Below are 14319 nucleotides of genomic sequence, written 5' to 3' on the forward strand. Positions count from 1 at the left end.
TTTGTGAATTGAAAGCATTTCCATTCCATAAAAGTGAAACTTTGAGGAGAAGTATTTGTTTTCCAGGCATGTAGTGCCATCCTACAGCATAATCTAGAAACTATGCTAACCTTACATAGAAAAATTATGTATACGTCAAATATGACTTGAAAGAAAATTGACTTCCTAATTTAATGCCTTGAAATTGGGCATCTGTCTCTTTAAAAAGTGCTACTCTTTCTGAAACTCCGCCGGTGTTGCAGAGTAGCTCCTATACAGCTCAGAAGATGTTTCACCAGGTGTTTGCTAATTGCTGCTGGCTAGTCTGAAGGAGCTGAGTGGGAGAGTCGTAGTGGAGGACTAATCTGTGAGGCCGAAGCACTGAAGACTTCAAGCTCTGGGAAGGAGCTGGGTCTCGAAGGTGGTGCCAGGTCCAGCCGGGTGTTTTGGACCGCTATTAAGATTAAAGCATTTTTACAAACATGCATAAAAGAATAAAGGCAAAACTCCAGGCATGTTACTGATAAGGGAATCACATTATGGCTCGATGTAGAGCTCAAAAAGTTGACTTTGCACAATACTAACCCTTTAAAATGTAATTCTTAAAACTCTTGACTCTGGGGCTTGGATACTTTTACACACCACACTTTTCAGTTTTTTTGTTTTATTTTTATTTGCAAAAAATGTTTTGAATCATGTATAATTGTCTTTCTACTTCACAATTGCATAGCACTCTGTGTTGTTCTTCCACATTCGATTCGAATGAAACAGATTTATATGTCTGCGGTTGTAATGTGGCAAAACATGGGAAAGTTCAAGCGGTGTGAAAACTGTCTGCTGATCATCAAGGAGAGTAAACCACTCAGAGCTGGATGAATGGACTTAGCCTCTATATGGTCTATTAAGTTTGTTTTTGCATCTATATTTAGCACACTAGAACAAACAGGTGGAAACTGGCATGCAAAAATGCTTCACTATAGGATGAGAAGGATACACAAGAGAGTCTGCTTCTCAAAATATTTGGAGCATTTACAAAGTATTTATTTAAAAAAAAAAAGATGAGAAATATCCTCCAGTAATGCCAATTTTAAGCTGCAGATTATTTGATTCCAGTGCGCTTATGGCCCAACACTGTTGTCTGGATCCCTATAAGGTCATGCAGATTATGTTTGCTGCATGTTTAAAAAAAAAATGTGCAGGCAAAATAATGTTTGCATAAAACAGATTAACGCAGCCGGACTGCTGATAATCTTTATGCAGTTAAGTCAGAAATGAAAAACACCTTGATTAAACTTAAATATTTTGCCATGTAATTTAGAAACAGAATACAAAATGGATCATTAGCAGTCAGCAGTAACAGGAAACTGTCACTGGCTAAAAGGATACGGAAGATAAAACCATTTAAAGAAAAACTGTCCTGTGCTCCTTATTCATTCAGGTTGCAGTAAAATATTAACAGCATTTAAATCATTACACTATAAATCAGAATTTAAGTTTAAATTTACCAAAGGAGAATCGAGAGGAAACATTTCAGGTCAGAAGGAAAAAATAAATGCTTTCCCTTTTTTTTCCCACTAAATCAGGCTGTTTGTAATTTTCAACAAGTCATTCTACGGTCCTATTTTTGGTTGAAGGAAAAATCTAAATATTTGCTTATCCTTTTGGATATGTTGAAACCGTACTATGCCAGTTGATGAGCTGCCCAGACAAAGAGCTTATTTCTGCAACATTTAACAGCAGCTGAAAATGAAAGCAGACCCTTTTCTCCTCGACTGAAGGAGGACAAAAACAACCGTCTTTATTCTCCAACGTTCAAGACTCTGTTTGCTTGAATTTCTTGCATATAATTCAGGACATTTATTTAAAAAAAAAACAATTATTATTAAATACATAAGTGTGTTTTGTGAAGCAACATCGTGTGGGGCAGATGGGGGGCTGGGGTTGCAGAAAGGGACTCCCCCCCTCACACACTCAGCCCCCTTCCACCTCCTTATCTCATGCCGACAGTTGTCAGGAATCGCAAGCAGAGGCCTGAGTTAGAGAGGCAGGCCTGGGGATATGGATCAAAGAGACAGAACTGGAAAACCAAAGCAGCTCTGATCCCCTACAACACTGTCCTCGCTCACTGGTTCCCACTCTCACACCAGCATTATGCAGGAAGTGCAAAAGCTCGACTCCACAGATGTAGACTAAACTGTCCTCTCACAACATTCCAGGGTGAAGGCGTGACTGTGACAGGAGTACCACGTCTTTTTATTATTCTGTGATTAGCTGAGGTCATATATGGGATAATAGTAATTCATAGTTATAGATTTGCTGGCTGTGTGATTGAGGAGAGATGGGGGGGGGTTTTCCCCAGTGAGATGGATGCGGTGTAGGTTGTTGTCGGTGGAGGGAGTTGCTTTAAGCTAAAGGCTTTAAGTAAATTTATCCAAATAAGTTCACTTTGCATCTTTAAAGAGCGCAGCGAGAACTTTAAATGCAAAGCTTAAGCTGCTCTATTTGTAACAAAAATACATTGGCAGGGGCAACATTTAAGACTCTGTCCCTCTGGCAGTGAAACTCCAAACAATTTATTAGTGAGAAGTCGAACTATGACTAAACTTTGGTACACATGTCCAGGGTTATAGTGATGTCTGTGTCAGGATCTTTGCTTGTTTGAGTTTGTTTTGGGTTTTGTTATTATTTATGCTCCAGTTTCTTCTCCCTTTTAATTCTGCCTGGCTTCTGTTTTCACTCCAGCTCCTTCTCAGAGATTGTAGTTATGTTTATTTATCGTGTCTAGTCCTTTCTTAGTTACTCTGGTTATGTTTCTTTGTCTAGTTAACTGCTCCAACAACAAGCCCTACACTGAACAGCTGCTGAGAACAAGTGGATAACCACAGAGTTGCAGTGAACATTTAAATAAGCATTCCTGTTGAGAGAATTTCTATTTCAAGTTACAATTAAATAATTTGTTGTTATACGACCAGGCCTGGCGACCTTTGCCTCATGTCTTCCCCTTCTCTCATTGCTCTACTTCCTGTCAATTTACTCTTAAATAAAGGCCACCAGAGCCAATAAAACCTTTAAAAAAACTGCATGCACACACTGACACCTAAGGAGAAAGAGTTAAGCCAAAAGAACATCTCTTCTGCGTTCAGGTCTTCAACAGACTGACAGAAGAAAATATGCTGCCATCTAGTGAAGGTATGGTGCAATTGAAAATATTGACCAGACACAAGTAAAATGCTCGTTGCCCCTAAAAATATTTGGCAGGGCTTTGAAATATGCATTTAAAAATGCATAAATCACAATGAAATTTTATTCATTTATTATTCCTCCATGTTTATTAATTATTCCTTTCGACTTAAAACTGTAGAATCTACCTAAAGTGCATGAGTGTCACATATAACTAAACTTTTAATGATGTTAAATCTTAGTTTAACTAAGTGGTCTTAGTTAATACCATGCAAAAATATTTTAAAAAAAATGTAAATGCCTGTAAAAGAAGATCATCTAACATTCATGAAACAGAAGTTTACATATTGCAAAACTGAACAACATCATTACAATAAATCTAAATTTCATAATTAAAACAGCAAAGCCGGTTAAATAATCCATCCATCCATTTTCTAACACCCTTTGTCCCTAATGGGTTCAGGAGGTGCTGGTGTCAATCTCCAGCTAACGTTCCGGACGAGAGGCGGGATCACCCTGGACAGGTCGCCAGTCTGTCGCAGGGCAACACGGAAACACACACACACACACACACACACACACACACACACACACACAGGGAGAATTTAGAGAGACTAATTAACTTTATGTTTTTGTCATGTGGGAGGAAGCCACCATGCACAGGGAGAACATGCAAACTCCATGCAGAAAGACCCCGAGTTCAAATTTGTATTTGATCCCCCACTGACGTTAACATTTTTTATACAAAAAAAAAGAAACATCTCATAATTTTGTGCCTGCTTTATTTTAACAGTGGCACTAAAGGAAAACTGAAAAAATTACGAAAAATAAGAGAGAAATAAATTTTTTATTTCATAGAAGGAAATAAGTATTTGCGGTGCCCTGACCGAGGCGGGGAAGTTTTCATCCAGGATGTTGCCGCACATGGCTCCGTTCATCTTCCTGTTGATGCGGTGAAGTTACATTTTTGGGCAAATCCAATAAAAAGAATAAAATGACAAGAAAAGCAGAGAATGTGGGAAATCATCTGCAATGTTGATATCAATATATTTAAAGATATATTTTGTGATATCATTCACTGACAACATTGCTCAGCCCTACTCTCTGCAGTAGGTTAGCATGGCTGGTTAGCATGGCCACCGATGGCAGCAGAGGAGAAATGTTCCTGTAACAGTAAGTTGTCTCTCTGTCATTGGCAAATCGAGCGGCGCTAAGACCTGTCTCCCGGTTCTGATTGGTTGAGAGAGATATATATATATATATATATATATATATATATATATATATATATATATATATATATATATATAACAGATATACACTGCAGCTCTAAAGCTGTTCTTTTCCACTTCTACATGATATACTGGAGTCACCATTTAACAAAATCAACTTCAATTCTAATCTTTGGATGAATCTGACTGAATGTGATTGAGGCCCGTTTCATTTTGTGTAAACTGAAGGCTCTTTGTAATTCAGGTCAATATAAAAATTGTAAGTAAAGGCTTCATTTTGTTACCCTAATCTTTTACTGGTGTTAAAAAAAAAAGAGAGACAATTAGAATTCAGTTTGTGTAATAAGTGGTCTTAGTTAATACAACCACCAACCATTAATTAAAGCATAAAACATATGGTCGCGCCAACAAACAATAAGAAAATCAAATAAAAGCAATGACTTTGAATCCAAAACATGTATAGTTTGGACAAGAATTCAACATCTAGACAACAGGAGGGACACTGTGCTGCCGTCTGCTGCTGTCGGCTCCTCTGAACAGAAATGGGAGTAAGATGTCAGCCACTTCACTGGGCAGTCTCTGAAAACACAAAGTGTGAAAGAGGTGTGACGAATTCTACAAGGTTGCAACGTATTCCAGTAAACTGCAAAAGAAATCCTGCAATATTTTTACCGGTGATATTTTTGCCCCTTCCTTCTCTGGTACTCTGTTTCATCCACCGTCCACACGGCTCCCTTTTCCCCTTCCACTCGCACAAAGCACTTGTGAAGGCTGAGATTGTGACGTATTGCATTCTGGGAAGATGAGCAAGGAAAAGGGCCTTTTTTTTTACTTTTTATTTTGGCTATAGATAACATTTTGATTCTGTTAGGGAGATGAAAAGTGTGCAGAAAGAATACACTTAAATTGTTTAAACCTTCCATGTTGCTGTGTTGTGTCTGAAGTAGAAGAACATGGTAGTGAACCAGTTGTAAATCTCATTTAGATTCCTCTGTTTGTCTGGAGACTCCAAGATCGACTACAAAATAAAGGTCACAGATAAGAGCAACTTGTTACCAGAAAGTATCGACTGTCCTCACACTCATACTAAGCCAACAACTGACTTGCATTTGCAATAAAACTGCAGCGTTCTCAACCTTGAGGTCATAAAAAAAAATTAATAATAATAATAATAATAATAATAATAATAATAATAATAATAATAATAATAATAATAATAATAATAATCTATTTGCAAATCTTATGTAAACTTGGATGTACTTACCCATCTTATCAGGTAAGCATAGGTGTATGGAGGCCTGATGTTGTTGTATTTGTAGCATTCAATACCTGGAAACAAATCTGCAAAATAACCAACAAGCTGGTGAAGAAATACAAAGGCAAATCAAATAATTTGTTAAACTTTGGTGACAAGTTAGGAAACAGAACAGTCCACAGCCACACAATGGTGACCAGCATCTGAATCTGAATCATGAGCAGGTTGTCAGCTAGGAGGGAGCAAAGGGAAACTTACACCGTCACACACGTATACAAGTACAAGCGAATACGCTCAGGGGTCATATCGATATGCAAACAGCTGCTGGCATAATGACTATGACAGCTTCTAAAATAACTTTGAAACTTTTTTCTCTTGTAAAAAGTAGCTAACTGAGTTTTTTTCTTCACGCCAATGGTTTGAAGAGCACACAGCTCTCTGTGATAAGTGGCTAAACAAAGACAACTTTCTCTCTCTAATATCACACCTGAGCATATATGTGTGGGTGTGTGTGTGTGTGTCTGTGTGCGTGTGTGTGGTGAATGTGTTCACCAGGTTACCTGGCAGAAGGTGTGTGGAGGCTTTAGCTGTCCAGTCCTGTTGGAGTGTCTGATTTTTGAGTTCCCCCAGTTGGATTCTGTCTCCGTTGATTACCTGAGCCTGGAGCAGCAACAGAAAATAAACTAATCACTCCATGTTCTTATTCTACAAGACAGAAATTAAGATTAAACAGTGACATTCTGATTTATTTTGTTTTTTATTTTATTTTAACTTTTTCAGGTTTTGTCAACTCTAGTGGCCTTCAATCAATAATGGAAAAGGAAAGTGGGTTGTGATGTAGAGGGAAGAGATGCAGCAAAGACCCCCAAGCCGGGACCTGAACCCTCTATGGCCGCGCCACATGGGCCGGGCCCCACTCCTGCCCCACGGCCACTCGCCCTTCTTCGATTTTAAGATTTTTATTTAGACTTTCCACTGATTGTGGTTACAGAGCAAATGTAAACAAGCAAACATTCTCTTTAGTGTTCAAACATACAACGACGAAACATCTTGCTGTCTACAAAACGATCTTACATACCAGGTTAGAGTAACTGTTCTCTGACAGATGAAGCTGCATTGCGAGAAGTTTTTGTTTTTCCAGGACAAGCTGAAAAATACAGAACATGTCGGGTCACATCAGGTTGTGATCAAGTTGGTCATGTTCTGCAGCGTTCCAACGTGACAGAAGAGTGATGTGTGGAGTTCAGACTCTGCAGTCGATTAAGGAAAGATGCTACGATGTTTTGCATTTGGTTTCTCCAGCAGACTTGTGAAGTGTAAATGTTGCATTGCAAAACCAGTCTGCTTAGCGACTGAAAATGTAAAACATGACGAAGGGACACTCATGTTAGTGGAAAAACTCAGCCTCTCTCAGTATTCTTTCATTTTCCTTTCTAGCTGCGCTGCTCTTAAACCTCGACTGGTGCCTCTGCGTTACACTACAAGCACTATGTAGAGGCAAAAAGACATTTTCCAATGAGTTATAGGTCCATGCATTACAGCCTGTGACGCCACATGCCTGAATACTTTTATATTTAAAATATCTCAAGCATCTTAGAACTTAAAAAATGTGAATTCGGTTTTGGTTAAGGTTAGGAATGTACTAGCAATGATTAGAGTCAGGGAAAATATCTGAGTTAAGCATGAACGTAGTTACTGAATTGAATGGAAGTCAATACAAAGTCCTAATATGGACAGAAATACAAAACTGTGTGGGAGAGAAAAAGACACACAGAGAGAGAGAGAGAGAAAAAAAACCGTTCCAGTAAACCAAAATTAAAGATTTATGGACATGAGAAAATTAATTTGTTTAACCTAAAACAACCTGCCACGTCGGACATCACCAACAAATATATTATTTTGTGAAGAACCTAAGATTAAGTCTCACCTGACGTTCCATGTACTGGACGATATCCTGCTGCACCCTCCACTGAGCAATGCTTTTGTCGTTGTGTCTGTGTTCAGAGTGGAGGTGCCTGAAACACAAAATAATTCAGAGTTTTCTAAGCATTTCCTCAGCATCCTAAAAACTTTATTTTTGAAATACAGCTTCGGCCTACTCCTTGTGAAGCTCCCCTGAATTCCTGAATGGATTTTGCTTGGCAAAAGGTTGTAAGATATGACTCTGATGCAAAGTCAAATTTCTTATCTTATTTTGGATGTATAACATTTTCATAACAACAGAAGGTAATATAATAGCTATATTACGCTTAATAGTCTTAGTAGTGGGTCAGAAAACTATCTGCTCGGGGCTGTCAACATCTACGTTGGCCAGCGGCATTATGGGATGTTGTTAGGATTCTGTTTAGGAACTGACTTACTTTAAGAAAGTGGAGAAATTTTCCGATACGACTCCACAGCCTGGCCAGCGGCAAAGACCACTCACAAACAGTGCATTCATCCCTTCTGGGACCCTGGGAGAAATAGAAAGGTCTCTTGTCATTCTCAGTGTTGACCAACAGCAGAAAATCTCTTCTCATCAAAGAAGTTATTACATTTTGTTTCTTCCTTGCTTTTCTGACAACCACAAGAACCAACTTGAAAAACATGGCCACCATACAAGAAGCACCAAAGTGGTGTATTGAAAGTACACCAGTGAGTCATTATGTTTTCACACCTGACAGACGAAAATTGCTGCGTTTGTTACGTTTTCAGCTGGTGTGGTTCGTGTCCACACTGCACTGTGTCAGACGATCCAAACCTGTTCACCTTCTCGCCTGTGATGAGGCTGCACCAACGACTGCTGAAGGAAACGACACTAAAACCTCCCAAGAAGACCAGCGCGGCTTCCTTCTTCACAAAACGTAAACAGAACCGGAGTGGCATCAGATTTTAGCGGTTGTAGGATTTCTCTTTTGTCTCTGGTAAAAGACCACAAACCATTTCCCCCGGTGGTGCTAGACTCACACATTTGTTGCAGATGTATGTGCCCAGAATGTGCTGTGCTATAGTTCGCTTCCTGCTTTTGGAGAGGACTCCGGCCCACTTGCATCCACACACAACCGCACCTGAGTTCGCTTCGACCGAACCGAGACCGAGAGGATGTTAGGCGGACTCAGAGTTGGATTATTTTGGTCCGCAGTGAGAGTTCAGTTGCACAATCACGCCTCCACAAATGGACCAGACTTTCTAGACAAATGATTAACAGTTTGACTAAACAGTACTGGTGTGGATGCATTTCATTCTAAATCTTTTTAGAAACCAACTTGTTGGTTGATGGAAACCTTATATGAACCTGACGAGTATATTTTTAATTAGCTCCCTGAATCTCTGTGAGGTTGTGCTCAACACTTCTTCTTTTTTTTATCTGTTGCTTTCAAGGGACCCACATAAACTTGATTTTCTGTCAAGGATTATGAGTTGTTCTCTTCTTTTCCTAAGTGGCTCCTTTCAGCAGGGCATTTCCTAACCATCCCTCCTATAGACCAAGAAGAAGAAATAAAGCCCGTTGTAAGATGTCACAGGTATGGCTGAAGTTTAGATCCTTTTCTACTGTTATAGAGAAGCAACACAGTTTGTATTTGTGTTCATGTTCTTGTGTTCAAAGTGTCTGAATGATGGACACCACTGCAAAGCTGCTAAAATCTGTCATAAGTCTCATCTCAGCTTCCTGCGGTATCACACTGTAGTTCACAAAATGGTAAATTATTGCACAAAGCTCATTACCTGGTCCCTTCTTTGTCAGGACTCTTCTCTGTCTAATTCAAGTCTAAACCTCTGAGAACCTTCATTCCTCTTCTTCAAGATTCAGTGAAAAAAACCCACAAAAGTCATCTGCTAAGTTTTTCCACCAGTCAGCCTTTTTCATGTTTGCTCTACCACAGTAGTGGATGTGTTTAACCAGATGGTGTACAGAAATGGTCATTAGAAAATCCCTGTTTTTGTTTTTAATTAGAGAAGTAACATCTAAAGTAGGTTGACATGTTAAAGCTTTGCATATTACTGTTTGGTATTTTGTTAAAGGTTTTGGGCAGAGCTTGTGTTCTGAATCTTGTGTGAGATTTGCTTATTACAGCACTGTGACTTAATAACATTTCCACCAATCCGGATTTTATTAAATCATTAATCTAAAGTGTTTTGCTTTATGACCTTTACTGACATGTATTGCTTTAGTCAGTCAACTACTGGACACTGAATGATCCTGCTCTGTCGTAACAGTTGTAGTAAATACATTAGGTTTGCATTTACTCACCCGTTGTTCAGGCCCATCTTGACTGAAGGTTGCTTTGGATTGTCTCCCTGGTGGCAGAAGATAAAGGTTTGGGTTTGGCAGCATCAGAGAGGAATTTGACCAGGAAAGATGATCTGTATCCACCTCCTCTTTACAGAGAGACCCAGATCTACTACTGTCTGAATTTTACAGCAAAAAAAAAAAAAACTTTGTTGGACTGTTATGTACAAATCGAGGCAATATGGACAGTAATATAGTACTTGAAAGACAAAACCAAAATCTGCCATTTCAAAAGACCTTGCATATCTTTTGGAACAACTCTGACGACTGATCTAAAGTCAGCACTAGATGGCATAATTGCCATGGATGCGCATTTTTGACTGGAGCAAGTCACAAAAACATTTTCCTACCTTGTTGTTGTCTGGAAGCTGCTTGTGGAACGTGACGCACAGATGGCCTCCTCTGTTTATGCTTTTGTATCTCATCCATTCTGCCCTAAACTAAAAAAAAAAAAAAGATATGTGGCACAATAAAAATTTGAGAACCACCAAATCTGAGCATCCACGTTTCCATGGCACATCCGCAAACTACTTTATAGAGCACAGCTCTCAGGCAAAAAAAACAAACAAAAAAAAACAAAACAGATTTTTAAATAACTGCTAAGAAGGAGCAAGGCGGCACTTACATTTTTTAGACATTTAAAAGATCTTTACAAATTTCCAAAGAAATATGAATTAAGTCAAAATAATTAGGCTGTATATCTTTTAAAGTAAGCTTGATTTTTCCAGTTTGTGTGCAGTTATTTAATTTACAGCATAGAAGTACTTTTAAGTGATCTGTTTACAGAACTGATACAACACATACCATGACCAGGCGAACGTGTGCAGCTACAAAATAAAAAAATGCCTGGACGAAAAATGATATTGTTCTGCCATCAATAGTTAATAGTAAGTGCAATGGGAAGGAGACACTTTCAGATAGTTTGAAGTTCACATCAGGAGATCACATACAAGTTGCGTATATTTGGAAATGTGAACGACCACTTAAAAAAATGTCTGTTATGACAACTTGACATTAAACAAGAAATCATGATCTGACATTAATTTGTTGTAAAAGTATTACTGATTAAAACTTTAAAACTATGTAGCTCTATGTTATTAAAGCTAAAGTTTAATTTGGATTTAATAAAAAAATAAATAAATCTGAATTTAGCATTAAAGTCTGCAGTGTTTGCTAATTTAATTAAAATCTAATAAACCATTCACCAACAAATCATAAGTCAATTTGTTGTTTCCATCCCTTGTACAGGATTCTATGCTTTCACTGCTGTGAGGTTAGTAATTTGCATAACTAATTGTCTGATTTAGAAGCAAATTTGTAATCACAATTTAGTTCACCTTTGAGGAGAAACACGCAATGATCCATTTGCAGCACGGCTGACTTTGCAGCACCTTGATTTACCGAGTGTGCAACAATAAACTGTGTCTGTGTGTTTTCAGTCAGGCACTCATTGGTTTTGGTGAACCAGTAGATGTGTTTTATCAGTCTCTCTGGGTGATTTCAGCAGCATTTGTGCTTTGAAAAGCTGAGAAAATGACAGAATGATTTGTTTTGTTTTAAAGGTGTATATGTGTTTAGGTTTTGTTGTTGCAGTGTTTCTACCAGCTGGGCAAATACGTTGCCCAAAGATGGGACTATGGGAAGTTTGTTGTAGGGTGTCCCCTACTTCTTGCTCATTGACAACCTGTGAAGTGCAACAGCTCATCCTAGAACTTGCGTTTTGAAAAAGTGTTTTTGCTAAATTCTTATAAATAGTACATCTGTATCTGGATGCGAATGTGTGGAATATTAAAGAAACCTGTAGGGAACGTTCAGTTTGATGAAAGACAAAGGCAGGTAGTAGTACTTATTACCAAGTATATTATGCTTAAGGAGAAGAAATGGATTCAAACCTGAAAAATATAAATTCCATGAATCACAAAATCGGATGCATCTACAAATCAGCAACATGATTATTATTAACACAAATAAGCCAGCAGCTGCTGGTGCTTGAGTCATGATACTGAGTGAAAGCGGCAGGAGTAGTATTTGACAGGTTCGATTTTATTGTTGCTAAGTATGGCAAGGAGTTGAAAGTGTCAAGTTAGGTGCAGGTCTAAGAGCAAGACATCACAAAATTAAATTTTATTGATCAAAAGCCTCCATCATAGTTCCAGAAGCAACGACTAACTTAGAAAAAAATGTCAGCTTTATACAAACATAAGATGATCAGCACTTTTTCAAGAAGACCCTGAAGTACTTCACACCACATTCAGCCATTCACACACACACACACACACACACACACACGGTGTCAAGGTACACTACACTGTAGCCACAGCTGCCCTGGGGCAGAAGTTTATATATTCATACCTGATGTCTGTATGTTGGAAGAGCCTGAAAACTAAAGTCAAGGTTTGATATCATACAAATTTCCACTCAGGTTTTTTTTATTCTGTGTTTTTATTCTACATAGAAAAAAATTTCCATCCTGTTTTTGCCACTAGAATACAGAGAATTGGTTCTAACTTGTGCTTAGGAAGTGGTAAAGTTTGTTCCTGCATTGTTGGGTGAAGATACATGTTGCACACCTGACTTCCTGACGTATGCGGTGAAACCACTTGCCTGATTTGAGGTGGGGGATGGTAGCACGTCTCTCAGCCTTGAACAAAAACAGTATTTTTGACTGATGTATATGTTATTTATACATGTTTATTTCATTACTTTTACACAAAAAGATATAATTCTACACTGTAAAGCAAAGAAGGGTAAAAACAGCTTTTCACCTAAAACAATGTTTACTACTCTTATATTTTCAATTTCATTTCATTTGAGGAAAGACTAAATGAAATACTTTTCCATTTAAAAATTATAAAAATTTTAAATTCAAATAAAAAAAAATGAAATTCTCAAATGTATTTGCAAATATTTGAGTTTGCAATATATTGTAAAATATAATACTACATTTCATGTGAGAGAATAATTTGTGCGCTGCACTGAAATGTTTTTTCTCTAATATACTGCAATATATTATTGTTTCATAAGGGCTACTAAGAACATCCATCCATCTGCATCAGCTAAAACGATCTTACATACCAGGTTAGAGTAACTGTTCTCTGACAGATGAAGCTGCATTGCGAGAAGTTTTTGTTTTTCCAGGACAAGCTGAAAAATACAGAACATGTCGGGTCACATCAGGTTGTGATCAAGTTGGTCATGTTCTGCAGCGTTCCAACGTGACAGAAGAGTGATGTGTGGAGTTCAGACTCTGCAGTCGATTAAGGAAAGATGCTACGATGTTTTGCATTTGGTTTCTCCAGCAGACTTGTGAAGTGTAAATGTTGCATTGTAAAACCAGTCTGCTTAGCGACTGAAAATGTAAAACATGATCAAGGAACACTCATGTTGTGCGCTGCACTGAAATGTTTTTCTCTAATATGCTGCAATATATTTTTGTTTCATAAGGGTTACTAAGAACATCCATCAGGATGAGCATGAGGACATGTAGTCGTTATTACGGTACTACTGTGGACGATGTTGTCCTCAGATCTGCCTCTGCTTTCACCTGTTCACCTTCGTCGTCTGCGCCGTCGCCTGGATCCTCTCTAGTCTGACCTCCTTCATATTGATGTCCATTTCCTTCAGCATAGGCGGCGTTTCTTCCATTATGGTAAATGTCTTCATTCCTGTGTCCAGAAACACTTTGAGCTGGCCATTTTTCTTCTTCAGCTGTTTGATGACTTCCCTCACCTTCTCCCTTTTCTTTTGCACCACCTAATAAATTGCACTATGAAATAAATTGTGTTCTTTTTTCCACCCTTTCTGCCATGGATATTGTTGTGCCTCTTCCTTGACTCCAAGCCATTACATTTCTCTGAGAGTTTCATAGATTCTCAGAGTAGGAATTTCACAGTCCATTCTATCCGTATTATCTTGTCTCCAGTATTCGCCACTCTTTTCTCCTTGTGAGCTACCTTCTGACGGTTCAACAGAGTAATGACTCCGCGTAAGTTTGGCAATTAAGAAGAAACCTAGGATTATGTTCCTCTATTGATGACGACAAACACAATGTTCTGGCTTGGCAAAGGATCTCCTTTAAACAGGAATTTTCATTAACTTGAGAAAGGCTGGAAATTGGAGTATTCTGTGTGCGTGTGTGTGTGTGTGTGTGTGTGTGTGTGTGTGCGTGTGTGTGTGTGTGTGTGTGTGTGTGTGTGTGTTTGTTTTTCCAACCACTACTGCCAACAATTTCCCTCTAAATGGAGTCATTAAAGGTTTTGACTGAACAGAACTGAGGGTGTTAGATAATTGTATCCAGAAATAACAAAGATTTCATGAATGATAGAACCCAATGGAGAAAATGCTAATATGTTTGTTTTACCAAAAGAATGTGATGTTTCTATGTTATTCTTAAATCAAACTTT

At 38.3% G+C, this 14319-nt stretch overlaps 1 protein-coding gene across 1 annotated transcript; it reads right to left on the bottom strand.

Annotated features, from left to right (window-relative positions):
- Nucleotides 1-4481: 4481 nt before the first annotated feature.
- On the bottom strand, nucleotides 4482-13561 carry LOC122840371 (forkhead box protein P3-like). The gene is made up of 10 exons (XM_044132723.1): nucleotides 13469-13561; nucleotides 9878-9924; nucleotides 8007-8099; nucleotides 7574-7661; nucleotides 6725-6793; nucleotides 6207-6306; nucleotides 5656-5720; nucleotides 5308-5409; nucleotides 5064-5185; nucleotides 4482-4970 (listed from the first exon to the last, which is right to left on the bottom strand). Exons 1-10 carry the CDS (start codon nucleotides 13559-13561, stop codon nucleotides 4868-4870), a joined length of 882 nt encoding a protein of 293 aa, XP_043988658.1. The 3' UTR covers nucleotides 4482-4867.
- Nucleotides 13562-14319: the final 758 nt, after the last annotated feature.

Source organism: Gambusia affinis, linkage group LG01, assembly GCF_019740435.1.
Source record: "Gambusia affinis linkage group LG01, SWU_Gaff_1.0, whole genome shotgun sequence".
Lineage (NCBI taxonomy): Eukaryota > Metazoa > Chordata > Actinopteri > Cyprinodontiformes > Poeciliidae > Gambusia > Gambusia affinis.

Bases quoted from the DNA above. Each gene is read 5' to 3' on its own strand.
- LOC122840371 (XM_044132723.1), bottom strand. From the start codon at position 13,561: ATGGAAGAAACGCCGCCTATGCTGAAGGAAATGGACATCAATATGAAG. The intron at 5,410-5,655 runs GTAAGTACATCC...TTTATTTTGTAG, and splicing joins ATGCTTACCTGATAAGATGG to TCGATCTTGGAGTCTCCAGA. The intron at 4,971-5,063 runs GTAAAAATATTG...TTGTGTTTTCAG, and splicing joins AAGGGGCAAAAATATCACCG to AGACTGCCCAGTGAAGTGGC.